The sequence below is a fragment of the Mytilus trossulus genome, chromosome 2, assembly GCF_036588685.1.
Source record: "Mytilus trossulus isolate FHL-02 chromosome 2, PNRI_Mtr1.1.1.hap1, whole genome shotgun sequence".
NCBI lineage: Eukaryota > Metazoa > Mollusca > Bivalvia > Mytilida > Mytilidae > Mytilus > Mytilus trossulus.
This window is the reverse complement of record NC_086374.1, coordinates 977,735-992,934: the sequence shown is the minus strand read 5'-3', so window position 1 is coordinate 992,934 and position 15,200 is coordinate 977,735. Positions and strand designations below refer to the sequence as shown.

The window sequence follows — 15,200 nt, the reverse complement described above, 5'->3', positions numbered from 1 at the left end:
TCAGAGATATTCATACACTTAAACATAAGTTATTGTTTGAAAACTACAAAAATTATTATTTTGGGACCCTTTTTGGCCCCTAATTCCTAAACTATTGGAACTGTAACCCCCAAAATCAATCCCAACCTTCCTTTAGTGGTATTGAACCTTCTAGTAAAAATTTATAGAGATCCATACACTTAAACATAAGTAATTGTCTGTAAACTAGAAAAATGCTTCATTTTGGCACTTTTTTATCCCTGTTTCCTACATGTTCAGCAAAATTAACCCCAACTGAATACCAGCCTTCCCAGTGTTATAAGAAAACTTGTGGTACAATGTCAGAGAGATCCATACAGTTACACACAAGTTATTGTCTTGAAACTAGAAAAATGATTTTTTTGGGGCCCCTTTTTGTCCCTTAATTCCTAGACTGTTTGCCTAATAACCCCTTAAAATAAAACCCAATCTTCTACTTATGGTATTAAACATGGTGGTACAATTTCAGAACAATTGAAATACTAATACATGTACACAACTTTTTGTCCTGAAACTAGATAAATGCTGTGTTTGGCCCCTTTAGGCCCCTAATTCCTAAACCTTTGGGACCATGTCCCCAAAAATCAATCCCAAGTTTCATTTTTTGGTTATGAACATTTGCATTAAAATTTATTGATTTCTTTTTACTTATTCAAAAGTGATTATCCGGAAACAATCCTTCTTTGGACGACGCTGACGACGACGCAGCCAACAATGTGATACCAATATACAACAAACAAAAAATTGCGGTCGTATAAAAATGCAGGTACTTATTATCTGAAGTTCCCCCAAAAAATATGATGAATGAATTTCATGGGATGTACAGACAAACAGACATAAAATGGCATACATCTCTTTTGGAGTAAGGGTGTAATAATGAATAATATACCAATCTAATTAATTTGATCTCAGCTGAAAAGTACAGGTTTTTTCTTGATGTTTGCCAGATCCATCAAACAGTATATGTTGACAGATTGACTATGGTATACCATGATAATTCATGAGGGATCTATAATAATCTATGGACCAGAAATACCTACCCTGCATATAGTACAAGTAAATGTTGGTCCAGTCCATTCTTCTTTGGTACAGCTTGGATGGAATACTCTCCAGCAATCTGAACAAGGTAGCACTTCTCCTACATTGTGGCAGCCAAAACAGTACCAATCATGGTCCCCTTTCTGTAATGTAAAGATAATATTACATTATGGCAGCCAAAACAGTACCAATCATGGTCCCCTCTCTGTAATGTAAAGATAATATTACATTATGGCAGCCAAAACAGTACCAATCATGGTCCCCTTTCTGTAATGTAAAGATAATATTACATTATGGCAGCCAAAACAGTACCAATCATGGTCCCCTTTCTGTAATGTAAAGATAATATTACATTATGGCAGCCAAAACAGTACCAATCATGGTCCCCTTTCTGTAATGTAAAGATAATATTACATTATGGCAGCCAAAACAGTACCAATCATGGTCCCCTTTCTGTAATGTAAAGATAATATTACATTATGGCAGCCAAAACAGTACCAATCATGGTCCCCTTTCTGTAATGTAAAGATAATATTACATTATGGTAGCCAAAACAGTACCAATCATGGTCCCCTTTCTGTAATGTAAAGATAATATTACATTATGGCAGCCAAAACAGTACCAATCATGGTCCCCTTTCTGTAATGTAAAGATAATATTACATTATGGTAGCCAAAACAGTACCAATCATGCTCCCCTTTCTGTAATGTAAAGATAATATTACATTATGGCAGCCAAAACAGTACCAATCGTGCTCCCCTTTCTGTAATGTAAAGATAATATTACATTATGGTAGCCAAAACAGTACCAATCATGGTCCCCTTTCTGTAATGTAAAGATAATATTACATTATGGTAGCCAAAACAGTACCAATCGTGCTCCCCTTTCTGTAATGTAAAGATTATATTACATTATGGCAGCCAAAACAGTACCAATCGTGCTCCCCTTTCTGTAATGTAAAGATAATATTACATTATGGTAGCCAAAACAGTACCAATCATGGTCCCCTTTCTGTAATGGGCAAAGTCAGAAAAAATGGTCCAGATTTATTTTTTTTGGCCAAATTTCAACATTGTTTTAGTCCATTTTCTTTTACAGTATCGTGATACATATACATTTAAGTTAATAAATCCAAAAGGATATAAAAAAGTATAAAGAAACAAAAAAGTTCTGAAACTTTATTGACATAAAACAACTGAAAAAAAATAAATCAAGTATACCTTTTGGGAATATGATTTCAAACAAATACTGTCAAATATTAATATTTTTCCCGCTTCATTTGATTGCAGAAATCCAAACATGACTTTTAATGCAAAAATTAATAATCTCACCTTTGATTATAATTTTTTTTAATGATTTTGGCTAATTTTTGTATCAATTCATTTAAAGTTGATTGAAAAAGTTTTAATTAAAAAATAATTCATCAATAACTTGATAAAAACCTTCTCCTTATCAAAATTAACCCTTTTTCAAATTCACTGACGAAAAAAAATGATAGATAAAATCTTTTAATAAAAAAGATGTATCAAACAGAAAATACATCCAATTTCCCCTGTTTCTGTTGCACTCCTGACATATTATACACCAAACTAAAATACAGAAACTAGAACAAAATGCTCATGATTTTTTAATTTTTTCCATTATTGCTGGTTTATAAAGACCTAAATCTGTCATTTGAATGTAATTTCTGTTTTACCTTATGCACCTTATGCACTTCAGACCATATTTAAATTGATTTTTCTGACACATTCTTATACAATTGAGAGTAAGTTACCAAACTATGAACTAAAGTCCATCAAATATTCATCAGAATTGTTGTTTGACAGCTTAAAAAGAGATCTGCAATCTTCAAAATTTTTCTGAACTCTTATTTTTTTTTTTAAATTATTACCTATATAAGGTACTTTATTTCCCCTATCTTGTTGCACTCCTGACATTCAATATATATCATAAAAAAATAGTTAATACATCATCAAAACATACCATGATTTCTAGATTAAGTGTTTATATACATTTATGCCTTTCAAATTTGACATTTTATTTTCATTTAAACAATATTTGTTTGAGCTATATCATACATATCACTTATTGTATACATAAATTCACATCTTATCACATTTTGCTACTATATTTTTTAAATGGCAGTGATTGCAATGTTAAAACGGGCTGAATGTTGTGGCTTGATGTGTAGAATAATCCTGCTAAATATCTTTGGAAAATTTTCAAGCATTAGAAAAATTACATTAAAAAATATGCCAACATTGTCAGGAGTGCAACACTTATTCTTGATAACAGTTTTATTTGAAAGACACAGAAACTTGTAATATGATGATATGTGCCATATATTCTTTTGTATGTTATAACTAGTATGTCTTAGGAATGATTTCAGCTCAGAATGAAGCTTATCCATTGAACCGTTTTGATACAGATGTGTTTTGAAAAAAAGTTGTGCCATGTCAGGAGTGCAACACAAAAAATTATATTACTGAGGAATAGAATAATTTTTGCTTAAATAGCTCACACCTAAAAATAAACAAAAGTCAATCCTGTATAACAAACATGTTCTTTTAGAATTTTAAAGCAGGACTTATAAATTTATTTATTTAAATATATTTGTCCCAATCAAAAATTCTTGAATGATAATTTATATAATTTTGGAATTTAGAAAGCTTATTCTCATAAACTGCATTTTTATGAGAAATAACCATATTTCAGTTTCAAAAGTTTTATAATGGTTTCATGAAATACTAATTAATTAATTATAACTATAATAACAAACAGTTAATTTTGTTGAACTCCTAACATGAATGTATAACAACAAAACGTTTTTGCACATATTCAATATTTTTTATCTTAGAAAGTTTCGCAAATTTTGAGTTCATCTTGCTTATCCAACCTTAAAATAAATAAAAGATGGAAAAGAAAGTTGATGAAACTAAACTTACTAAACATATTTGAAAATAGAATCGGACAGACTAAGGGACCAAAACACACCATCAAAGTCAACATCGACTATAATTTTGATGAGCAGAAAATTGAGAAAAAATCTGAAAGAAGATCCACCTCCAAGACACACGAGACATTAAATAACCAAAGAAGGAACAAGAAATGTAAAAAATAATTACAAAGACCTTAACATAAAAACAAAAACATAGATATAAAAAAAAACCAAAGAGATTGGCAACAAAAAAGAAAAATAAATTTAGACAAGCCAAAAAAAAAATTCCAAACCCACAGAAAAATATCCAGTCGATAAATAAAAGTACAGGTACAGAAACATCATCTAGAGAAATCAGAAAGAAGACTAAGCAAAGGGAAAATTTGTCCTGACAAACCCAAATCTTGCCATTAAACAATTGAATACATCATAGGCACAGCTAAACCAAGGTAGTTGTAAGAACTTATCAGTACTGATGGAAGTGTGCTAGAAATTGAATGGTGCTGACATGGAAACAAAGTTGAGACCCTTGATAGATCTGGAAACTTGAAAAGAAACTGGCATTTTCAAAAAGAATAGAGGCTACCTAAAAAGACTTAGAACTAAGGAACTCTTTGAAAATGTCATTTTCTTTTCAACAGTTTTCAGATATTTAAGGGGTTTCTCATCCTTGTTTATACTTCACCATATTTAATACTCATCAATTTCTTGTACACAGCTGCCATCAGTTCTCATGAACTCTGACAAGCACTTTGGTGTAGCTGTGGATATGATGGGATCAATTGTTTTAGCACAAGATTTGGAATGGTCAGGCAGATAATGTCTTTTTCTTTGAATTCTCTTTCTGATGTCTTTAGGTATTGTTAGTGCATCTGTACTTTTGCTACATGACTGGACAATTTTCTGCTGGTCTGCAACTTTTTCAGTTTGTGCCAATTTTCTTCTTCTCTCTTGTTGCCACTTTCTCTGGGTTTTTTTCATTTTCTCATATATATGTGGTTTAATTCTGGTCAAAGTCTTTTGAATTAAGTGTTTAAATACATTGAATTGTTTTGTTTTCTTTATTCTTTCTTTGTTTATATTTGTCCAGATTGCCCTTCAAATTAGGATCTTATTTCAATGTTTTTCTCAATTTTCTACTCCTCAAAGTTGAAGTTGTTGTTGACTTTGTGTGCACTTAGCCTGTCTGATGTTACTCTAAAGCTTAATTTCACAACCATATTTCCCATCTTTCATTCATTGACAGGTTGGGTCTTAAAATTGTACTCAAAATTTGATAAATGGTTTGTTATGGTAAATTTATGTCAGGAGTGCAACACAATTAATAGTTTGTTATAATAATTATAGTAATTTAATAAGAGTTACATGAAACCATTCTAAAACTTGTAAAATGAAATATGGTTATTCCCTAATCAAATGACAAAGTTTAAGACAATTACCTTCCATAATTTGAAAAATATTTGAATATTTAGCATTAAAATATGTTTGCCTATGACAAAAAACAGTTATTGGATCTAAGTCTTGCTTTGAAACCTACCTTTAAGAATTTATTATACCTCATACATGTAATCTAAATAGTTAGAAAACATGCTTAGATGCAAATAAGTCACTAGGAGGTGAGATTATCTTTAAATGTAAGTCCCAGAAAATGTCATTTTAAAAGTGTTGCACTCCTGACATCAAAGAAATGGTTCTAAAAGAAAAGTTCCTCGTCTATCAGACTACTTTTTGGGTGCAATCTTGTATCTAGTATAGTATCTTTTGAAAAATAAAACAGAACCATATATTTGCTCTTGCATTTTTTAAGTGTGAGTCTTTAAACTTCAAAGTTGCACTCCTGACACTCATAGGGAGGCCTTATTTACTTGACTCTCACACATTATTTATATCAATAATCAGGTAAATAAACTATTTATTCTAGAAAGGACATATTTGTTTAACAGTATTGACTTTTGTTTATGTTTAGGTGTATGTCATTTGAGCAAAATTTATTCTATTCCTCAGTAATACTAATTTTTGTGTTGCACTCCTGACATGGCACAACTTTTTTTCAAAACACATCTGTATCAAAACGGTTCAATGAAAAAGCTTCATTTTGAGCTAAATTCATTACTAAGATATAATAGTTTTCAAAGAAAAAAGAATTTATGGCATATCACTCCATAAAACAATTTGCTGTGTCTTGAAAAAAAAAGTATTTTTTCAAAATGTCACAAAAAAGCGTTGCACTCCTGACAATTTTGGCATCTTTTTTTAACATAATTTTTTTAATACTTGAGATTTTCCGAAGAAATTTTGCAGAAATGTTCTACACATCAAGCCACATCATTTGAAATCAAATTATCCAATAAAATTATCAGCATGGTTGATAAATATTGCTATATATGCAAGGAACCATTTATTTTGACTTTGCCCTAATGTAAAGATAATATTACATTATGGCAGCCAAAACAGTACCAATCGTGCTCCCCTTTCTGTAATGTAAAGATAATATTACATTATGGTAGCCAAAACAGTACCAATCATGGTCCCCTTTCTGTAATGTAAAGATAATATTACATTATGGTAGCCAAAACAGTACCAATCATGGTCCCCTTTCTGTAATGTAAAGATAATATTACATTATGGCAGTCAAAACAGTACCAATCATGGTCCCCTTTCTGTAATGTAAAGATAATATTACATTATGGCAGCCAAAACAGTACCAATCATGGTCCCCTTTCTGTAATGTAAAGATAATATTACATTATGGCAGCCAAAACAGTACCAATCATGGTCCCCTTTCTGTAATGTAAAGATAATATTACATTATGGTAGCCAAAACAGTACCAATCATGGTCCCCTTTCTGTAATGTAAAGATAATATTACATTATGGCAGCCAAAACAGTACCAATCATGGTCCCCTTTCTGTAATGTAAAGATAATATTACATTATGGCAGCCAAAACAGTACCAATCATGGTCCCCTTTCTGTAAAATAAAGATAATATTACATTATGGTAGCCAAAACAGTACCAATCATGGTCCCCTTTCTGTAATGTAAAGATAATATTACATTATGGCAGTCAAAACAGTACCAATCATGGTCCCCTTTCTGTAATGTAAAGATAATATTACATTATGGCAGCCAAAACAGTACCAATCATGGTCCCTTTTCTGTAATGTAAAGATAATATTACATTATGGCAGTCAAAACAGTACCAATCGTGCTCCCCTTTCTGTAAAATAAAGATAATATTACATTATGGTAGCCAAAACAGTACCAATCATGGTCCCCTTTCTGTAATGTAAAGATAATATTACATTATGGTAGCCAAAACAGTACCAATCATGGTCCCCTTTCTGTAATGTAAAGATAATATTACATTATGGCAGCCAAAACAGTACCAATCATGGTCCCCTTTCTGTAATGTAAAGATAATATTACATTATGGTAGCCAAAACAGTACCAATCATGGTCCCCTTTCTGTAAAATAAAGATAATATTACATTATGGCAGCCAAAACAGTACCAATCATGGTCCCCTTTCTGTAATGTAAAGATAATATTACATTATGGTAGCTAAAACAGTACCAATCATGGTCCCCTTTCTGTAAAATAAAGATAATATTACATTATGGTAGCCAAAACAGTACCAATCATGGTCCCCTTTCTGTAATGTAAAGATAATATTACATTATGGCAGCCAAAACAGTACCAATCATGGTCCCCTTTCTTTAATGTAAAGATAATATTACATTATGGCAGCCAAAACAGTACCAATCATGGTCCCCTTTCTGTAAAGTAAAGATAATATTACATTATGGCAGCCAAAACAGTACCAATCATGGTCCCCTTTCTGTAAAGTAAAGATAATATTACATTATGGCAGCCAAAACAGTACCAATCATGGTCCCCTTTCTGTAAAATAAAGATAATATTACATTATGGTAGCCAAAACAGTACCAATCATGGTCCCCTTTCTGTAATGTAAAGATAATATTACATTATGGCAGCCAAAACAGTACCAATCATGGTCCCCTTTCTGTAATGTAAAGATAATATTACATTATGGCAGCCAAAACAGTACCAATCGTGCTCCCCTTTCTGTAATGTAAAGATAATATTACATTATGGTAGCCAAAACAGTACCAATCATGGTCCCCTTTCTGTAATGTAAAGATAATATTACATTATGGTAGCCAAAACAGTACCAATCGTGCTCCCCTTTCTGTAATGTAAAGATTATATTACATTATGGCAGCCAAAACAGTACCAATCGTGCTCCCCTTTCTGTAATGTAAAGATAATATTACATTATGGTAGCCAAAACAGTACCAATCATGGTCCCCTTTCTGTAATGTAAAGATAATATTACATTATGGCAGCCAAAACAGTACAAATCATGGTCCCCTTTCTGTAATGTAAAGATAATATTACATTATGGCAGCCAAAACAGTACCAATCATGGTCCCCTTTCTGTAATGTAAAGATAATATTACATTATGGTAGCCAAAACAGTACCAATCATGGTCCCCTTTCTGTAATGTAAAGATAATATTACATTATGGTAGCCAAAACAGTACCAATCATGGTCCCCTTTCTGTAATGTAAAGATAATATTACATTATGGCAGCCAAAACAGTACCAATCATGGTCCCCTTTCTGTAATGTAAAGATAATATTACATTATGGCAGCCAAAACAGTACCAATCATGGTACCCTTTCTGTAATGTAAAGATAATATTACATTATGGCAGTCAAAACAGTACCAATCATGGTCCCCTTTCTGTAAAATAAAGATAATATTACATTATGGTAGCCAAAACAGTACCAATCATGGTCCCCTTTCTGTAATGTAAAGATAATATTACATTATGGCAGCCAAAACAGTACCAATCATGGTCCCCTTTCTGTAATGTAAAGATAATATTACATTATGGCAGTCAAAACAGTACCAATCATTGTCCCCTTTCTGTAATGTAAAGATAATATTACATTATGGCAGCCAAAACAGTACAAATCATGGTCCCCTTTCTGTAATGTAAAGATAATATTACATTATGGCAGCCAAAACAGTACCAATCATGGTCCCCTTTCTGTAATGTAAAGATAATATTACATTATGGTAGCCAAAACAGTACCAATCATGGTCCCCTTTCTGTAATGTAAAGATAATATTACATTATGGTAGCCAAAACAGTACCAATCATGGTCCCCTTTCTGTAATGTAAAGATAATATTACATTATGGCAGCCAAAACAGTACCAATCATGGTCCCCTTTCTGTAATGTAAAGATAATATTACATTATGGTAGCCAAAACAGTACCAATCATGGTCCCCTTTCTGTAATGTAAAGATAATATTACATTATGGCAGCCAAAACAGTACCAATCATGGTCCCCTTTCTGTAATGTAAAGATAATATTACATTATGGCAGTCAAAACAGTACCAATCATGGTCCCCTTTCTGTAATGTAAAGATAATATTACATTATGGCAGCCAAAACAGTACCAATCATGGTCCCCTTTCTGTAATGTAAAGATAATATTACATTATGGCAGTCAAAACAGTACCAATCATGGTCCCCTTTCTGTAATGTAAAGATAATATTACATTATGGCAGTCAAAACAGTACCAATCATGGTCCCCTTTCTGTAATGTAAAGATAATATTACATTATGGTAGCCAAAACAGTACCAATCATAGTCCCCTTTCTGTAATGTAAAGATAATATTACATTATGGCAGCCAAAACAGTACCAATCATGGTCCCCTTTCTGTAATGTAAAGATAATATTACATTATGGCAGCCAAAACAGTACCAATCATGGTCCCCTTTCTGTAAAATAAACATAATATTACATTATGGCAGCCAAAACAGTACCAATCATGGTCCCCTTTCTGTAAAATAAACATAATATTACATTATGGCAGTCAAAACAGTACCAATCATGGTCCCCTTTCTGTAATGTAAAGATAATATTACATTATGGCAGCCAAAACAGTACCAATCATGGTCCCCTTTCTGTAATGTAAAGATAATATTACATTATGGTAGCCAAAACAGTACCAATCATGGTCCCCTTTCTGTAATGTAAAGATAATATTACATTATGGCAGCCAAAACAGTACCAATCATGGTCCCCTTTCTGTAATGTAAAGATAATATTACATTATGGCAGCCAAAACAGTACCAATCATGGTCCCCTTTCTGTAATGTAAAGATAATATTACATTATGGCAGTCAAAACAGTACCAATCATGGTCCCCTTTCTGTAAAATAAAGATAATATTACATTATGGCAGCCAAAACAGTACCAATCGTGCTCCCCTTTCTGTAATGTAAAGATAATATTACATTATGGCAGCCAAAACAGTACAAATCATGGTCCCCTTTCTGTAATGTAAAGATAATATTACATTATGGCAGTCAAAACAGTACCAATCGTGCTCCCCTTTCTGTAATGTAAAGATAATATTACATTATGGCAGCCAAAACAGTACCAATCATGGTCCCCTTTCTGTAAAATAAAGATAATATTACATTATGGTAGCTAAAACAGTACCAATCATGATCCCCTTTCTGTAATGTAAAGATAATATTACATTATGGCAGCCAAAACAGTACCAATCATGGTCCCCTTTCTGTAACATAAAGATAATATTACATTATGGTAGCCAAAACAGTACCAATCATGGTCCCCTCTCTGTAATGTAAAGATAATATTACATTATGGCAGCCAAAACAGTACCAATCATGGTCCCCTCTCTGTAATGTAAAGATAATATTACATTATGGCAGCCAAAACAGTACCAATCGTGCTCCCCTTTCTGTAATGTAAAGATAATATTACATTATGGCAGCCAAAACAGTACCAATCGTGCTCCCCTTTCTGTAATGTAAAGATAATATTACATTATGGCAGTCAAAACAGTACCAATCATTGTCCCCTTTCTGTAATGTAAAGATAATATTACATTATGGCAGCCAAAACAGTACCAATCATGGTCCCCTTTCTGTAATGTAAAGATAATATTACATTATGGCAGCCAAAACAGTACCAATCATGGTCCCCTTTCTGTAATGTAAAGATAATATTACATTATGGCAGCCAAAACAGTACCAATCATGGTCCCCTTTCTGTAAAATAAAGATAATATTACATTATGGTAGCTAAAACAGTACCAATCATGGTCCCCTTTCTGTAATGTAAAGATAATATTACATTATGGTAGTCAAAACAGTACCAATCATGGTCCCCTTTCTGTAAAATAAAGATAATATTACATTATGGCAGCCAAAACAGTACCAATCATGGTCCCCTTTCTGTAATGTAAAGATAATATTACATTATGGTAGCCAAAACAGTACCAATCATGGTCCCCTTTCTGTAATGTAAAGATAATATTACATTATGGTAGCTAAAACAGTACCAATCATGGTCCCCTTTCTGTAAAATAAAGATAATATGACATTATGGCAGCAAAAACAGTACCAATCGTGCTCCCCTTTCTGTAATGTAAAGATAATATTACATTATGGCAGTCAAAACAGTACCAATCATTGTCCCCTTTCTGTAATGTAAAGATAATATTACATTATGGCAGCCAAAACAGTACCAATCATGGTCCCCTTTCTGTAATGTAAAGATAATATTACATTATGGCAGCCAAAACAGTACCAATCATGGTCCCCTTTCTGTAATGTAAAGATAATATTACATTATGGTAGCCAAAACAGTACCAATCATGGTCCCCTTTCTGTAAAATCAAGATAATATTACATTATGGTAGCCAAAACAGTACCAATCATGGTCCCCTTTCTGTAATGTAAAGATAATATTACATTATGGCAGCCAAAACAGTACCAATCATGGTCCCCTTTCTGTAATGTAAAGATAATATTACATTATGGCAGCTAAAACAGAACCAATCATGGTCCCCTTTCTGTAATGTAAAGATAATATTACATTATGGCAGTCAAAACAGTACCAATCATGGTCCCCTTTCTGTAAAATAAAGATAATATTACATTATGGCAGCCAAAACAGTACCAATCATTGTCCCCTTTCTGTAATGTAAAGATAATATTACATTATGGCAGCCAAAACAGTACCAATCATGGTCCCCTTTCTGTAATGTAAAGATAATATTACATTATGGCAGCCAAAACAGTACCAATCATGGTCCCCTTTCTGTAATGTAAAGATAATATTACATTATGGTAGCTAAAACAGTACCAATCATGGTCCCCTTTCTGTAATGTAAAGATAATATTACATTATGGCAGCCAAAACAGTACCAATCATGGTCCCCTTTCTGTAATGTAAAGATAATATTACATTATGGCAGTCAAAACAGTACCAATCATGGTCCCCTTTCTGTAATGTAAAGATAATATTACATTATGACAGTCAAAACAGTACCAATCATGGTCCCCTTTCTGTAATGTAAAGATAATATTACATTATGGTAGCCAAAACAGTACCAATCATGGTCCCCTTTCTGTAATGTAAAGATAATATTACATTATGGCAGCCAAAACAGTACCAATCATGGTCCCCTTTCTGTAATGTAAAGATAATATTACATTATGGCAGTCAAAACAGTACCAATCATGGTCCCCTTTCTGTAATGGCAGCCAAAACAGTACCAATCATGGTCCCCTTTCTGTAATGTAAAGATAATATTACATTATGGCAGCCAAAACAGTACCAATCATGGTCCCCTTTCTGTAAAATAAAGATAATAGACTTTTTTAGTATACAATAATCAGCACTGAAGGATGAAGAATAATTTCATTTTGCAATATTTAAAATGTGAATTGTATTAGGCAATTTAAAAATATGAGTTGAAGTTATCTTTCTCTGTTTTTGATTCCCATTTGTCGTCAAACCTATTTAAATTCTGAAGCCAATTTCTTGGGCCTGGGGGTTATATTTCTTTGAACCACACATGAATATTTTTAGAAGAGATCTGCCAAAAGGGAGACTGTGATTGACTTTTAAAAGACATTGGTTTTCACATTTGAATGGTTTCACACTAGTAATTTTGGTGCCCTTAATAGCTTTTTGTTCGGTGTGAGTCTAGGCTCTGTCTTCATGGTCTTGAAGGCCATAAATTGACCTATAATGGTTTACTTTTCTGAATTATTATTTGGATGGAGAGTTGTCTCATTGGCACTCACACCACATCTTCCTATATCTTCATCTATGAATCTAGATCTGTAAATAATACTGTTAGTTCATCCAAATCTGCAGCCCAGTGACCATGATAACTTATGTATAATAAATACCACTAGTTCCCCCTCATCTGGAATCCTATATCCCTCCTGCTCTATTCCAGTCTTGTTTCCTTTTTTACCCAATGTTGTATAGGCGATTATAAGTCCATCTTTACATGTATATTGTAGCTGTTTTTCTGTCTCCGCTGGTTTTGTGTCATACACACGGATCATGTACTTTTGGATTCGATCAAGGTTAGGAATCTGTTTTTGTTGTCGAATGTAACGAATAGCATGAACTAAGGCTTTGGCTTTCACTACAGAGGAATGTCTTCTTTTTACTGGTCTCACCATCTTTAAAGCTAAAAATAGACAAAAAATGCTATCAAGTAAAAAAAAAAAGAAATATATTTCATACTCATTGTGTTCATCATGTTCATGTTTATACACAATTTGTACATCTATTTGCCTACACTGTTCAGGCAACATTGTCTGAATTATTGTCAAGCAAATAAAGATTGAGTTTAATCATTTTTTGTCTCATTAAAGGGAGATTATCCATTGATTGTATTTTGTCTTTATTAAAACAATCTTTAATTGATTGGTTGTCATGAATTATTTTTCCTTGGAGGTCATAATAGAAATTAATATTTTGGAAAATGATATCATAAGATAAAGAGTCTTTTATTCGATAGAAACTTAATGGAGAATACGTTCATGAGACACAGATGATGCCCCTGCTTGCATATCATATGAAGTTAATATCAAGTTATAAATAGACATATAACTGAAGAACAGTAAAAGTGACACTACCCAAATTTGTACTTGATCTGAGTTTTGTGGTAATAAGCATTGTGTATAAGTTTCATTTATAACATTTGGTAAAGTCAAACTAAAGTTGGAGAATGGAAACAAAAATTTCAGCAATTTTTCCATTTGAAAGGGACATAACTCTAGGACGGTTAAAGTGCCACCTCCAAAATTTGAACTTGATCTGTGTTTTGTAGTAATAAGCAATGTGTATACATTGTAAGTTTCATAACATTTGGTAAAGGCAAACTCAAGTTAAAGAATATGCATTGTATGCAATAATAAGTATTCAGTGCTATTCACATGATAGTACTTTTTAAACAAATTAAAAAAACTGTTTTGTCATGGTCTTATACAATGTACATGCAAGTGACACATACATGACATATGTCTTAATATGTTATGCTGACATATTTCCCTAGCACGGTCAAAGACTGTCTAGAATCTACTGCAAAATAAGGTAAGTAAGTAAGTAAATTCAATTTAAAGTCAGCATGTACAAAAATGATGTATTTACATGATAACAGATAAAACACCAAGCTCTTTGCAGCTAATTATAATTCATCACAAAGAGTATTTTAAAATTTTTATAATACCGCAATGTTACGTATACGAAATATATTTATTGAAATTGAAGGTTCAAGAGATTGGTTGGTAATTGGGAGGGCAGTTCATGTCAGTGTCCCTCCAGCAGATTGCAGTGAGATATAGAACACTTATTTACCTTGTACAAATGTACTTTAGCATTTATATTTTGTTGCATACCTTTTTATTTGTGTTTTAAACGCTAGAGTTACTTGTAGCTCTTTATCATTACACCTGATCACTATTTGGAAATTGGTCTCAATTGAACTTTTGACATCATATATATAACAATCACTTTTCCATTGTGGCGTCAGATATTACTATTATGACATGTTACAGAAACTTTTGTGATGTTCATTAATGGCAGATAAATAGCAATAGGGTATATAGCTTTTGCATGTTGGTTGTCTGCATTTAAATCTTTAATGTTGCTTTATAAGCTTTTATTTATGCTTTGAATGATGTGCTTACTGTTCTTTGTGTTTTTTATCTAATGCTTATTATATATGTTACACTCCCAAACGTGTCCTTCCTCCCAAACGTGTCCGATTCCCCCAAACGTGTCTGTTCTCCCTAAACGTGTCCGAAATATACAATATTCCCCA

At 32.4% G+C, this 15,200-nt stretch overlaps 1 protein-coding gene across 3 annotated transcripts in view; it reads right to left on the bottom strand.

Annotated features, from left to right (window-relative positions):
• The window catches only part of LOC134706204 (zinc finger MYND domain-containing protein 11-like), a 34,355-nt gene that overhangs the window by 17,843 nt on the left and 1,312 nt on the right, over positions 1 to 15,200 (bottom strand). For all 3 annotated transcript variants that reach the window (XM_063564934.1, XM_063564935.1, XM_063564932.1), the window contains exons 2-3: positions 13,273 to 13,562; positions 1,059 to 1,199 (exon numbers count right to left, since the gene is read on the bottom strand). In XM_063564934.1, the coding sequence (XP_063421004.1) occupies positions 1,059 to 1,199; positions 13,273 to 13,562 (431 nt within the window). The remainder of the gene's footprint in view (positions 1 to 1,058; positions 1,200 to 13,272; positions 13,563 to 15,200) is intronic.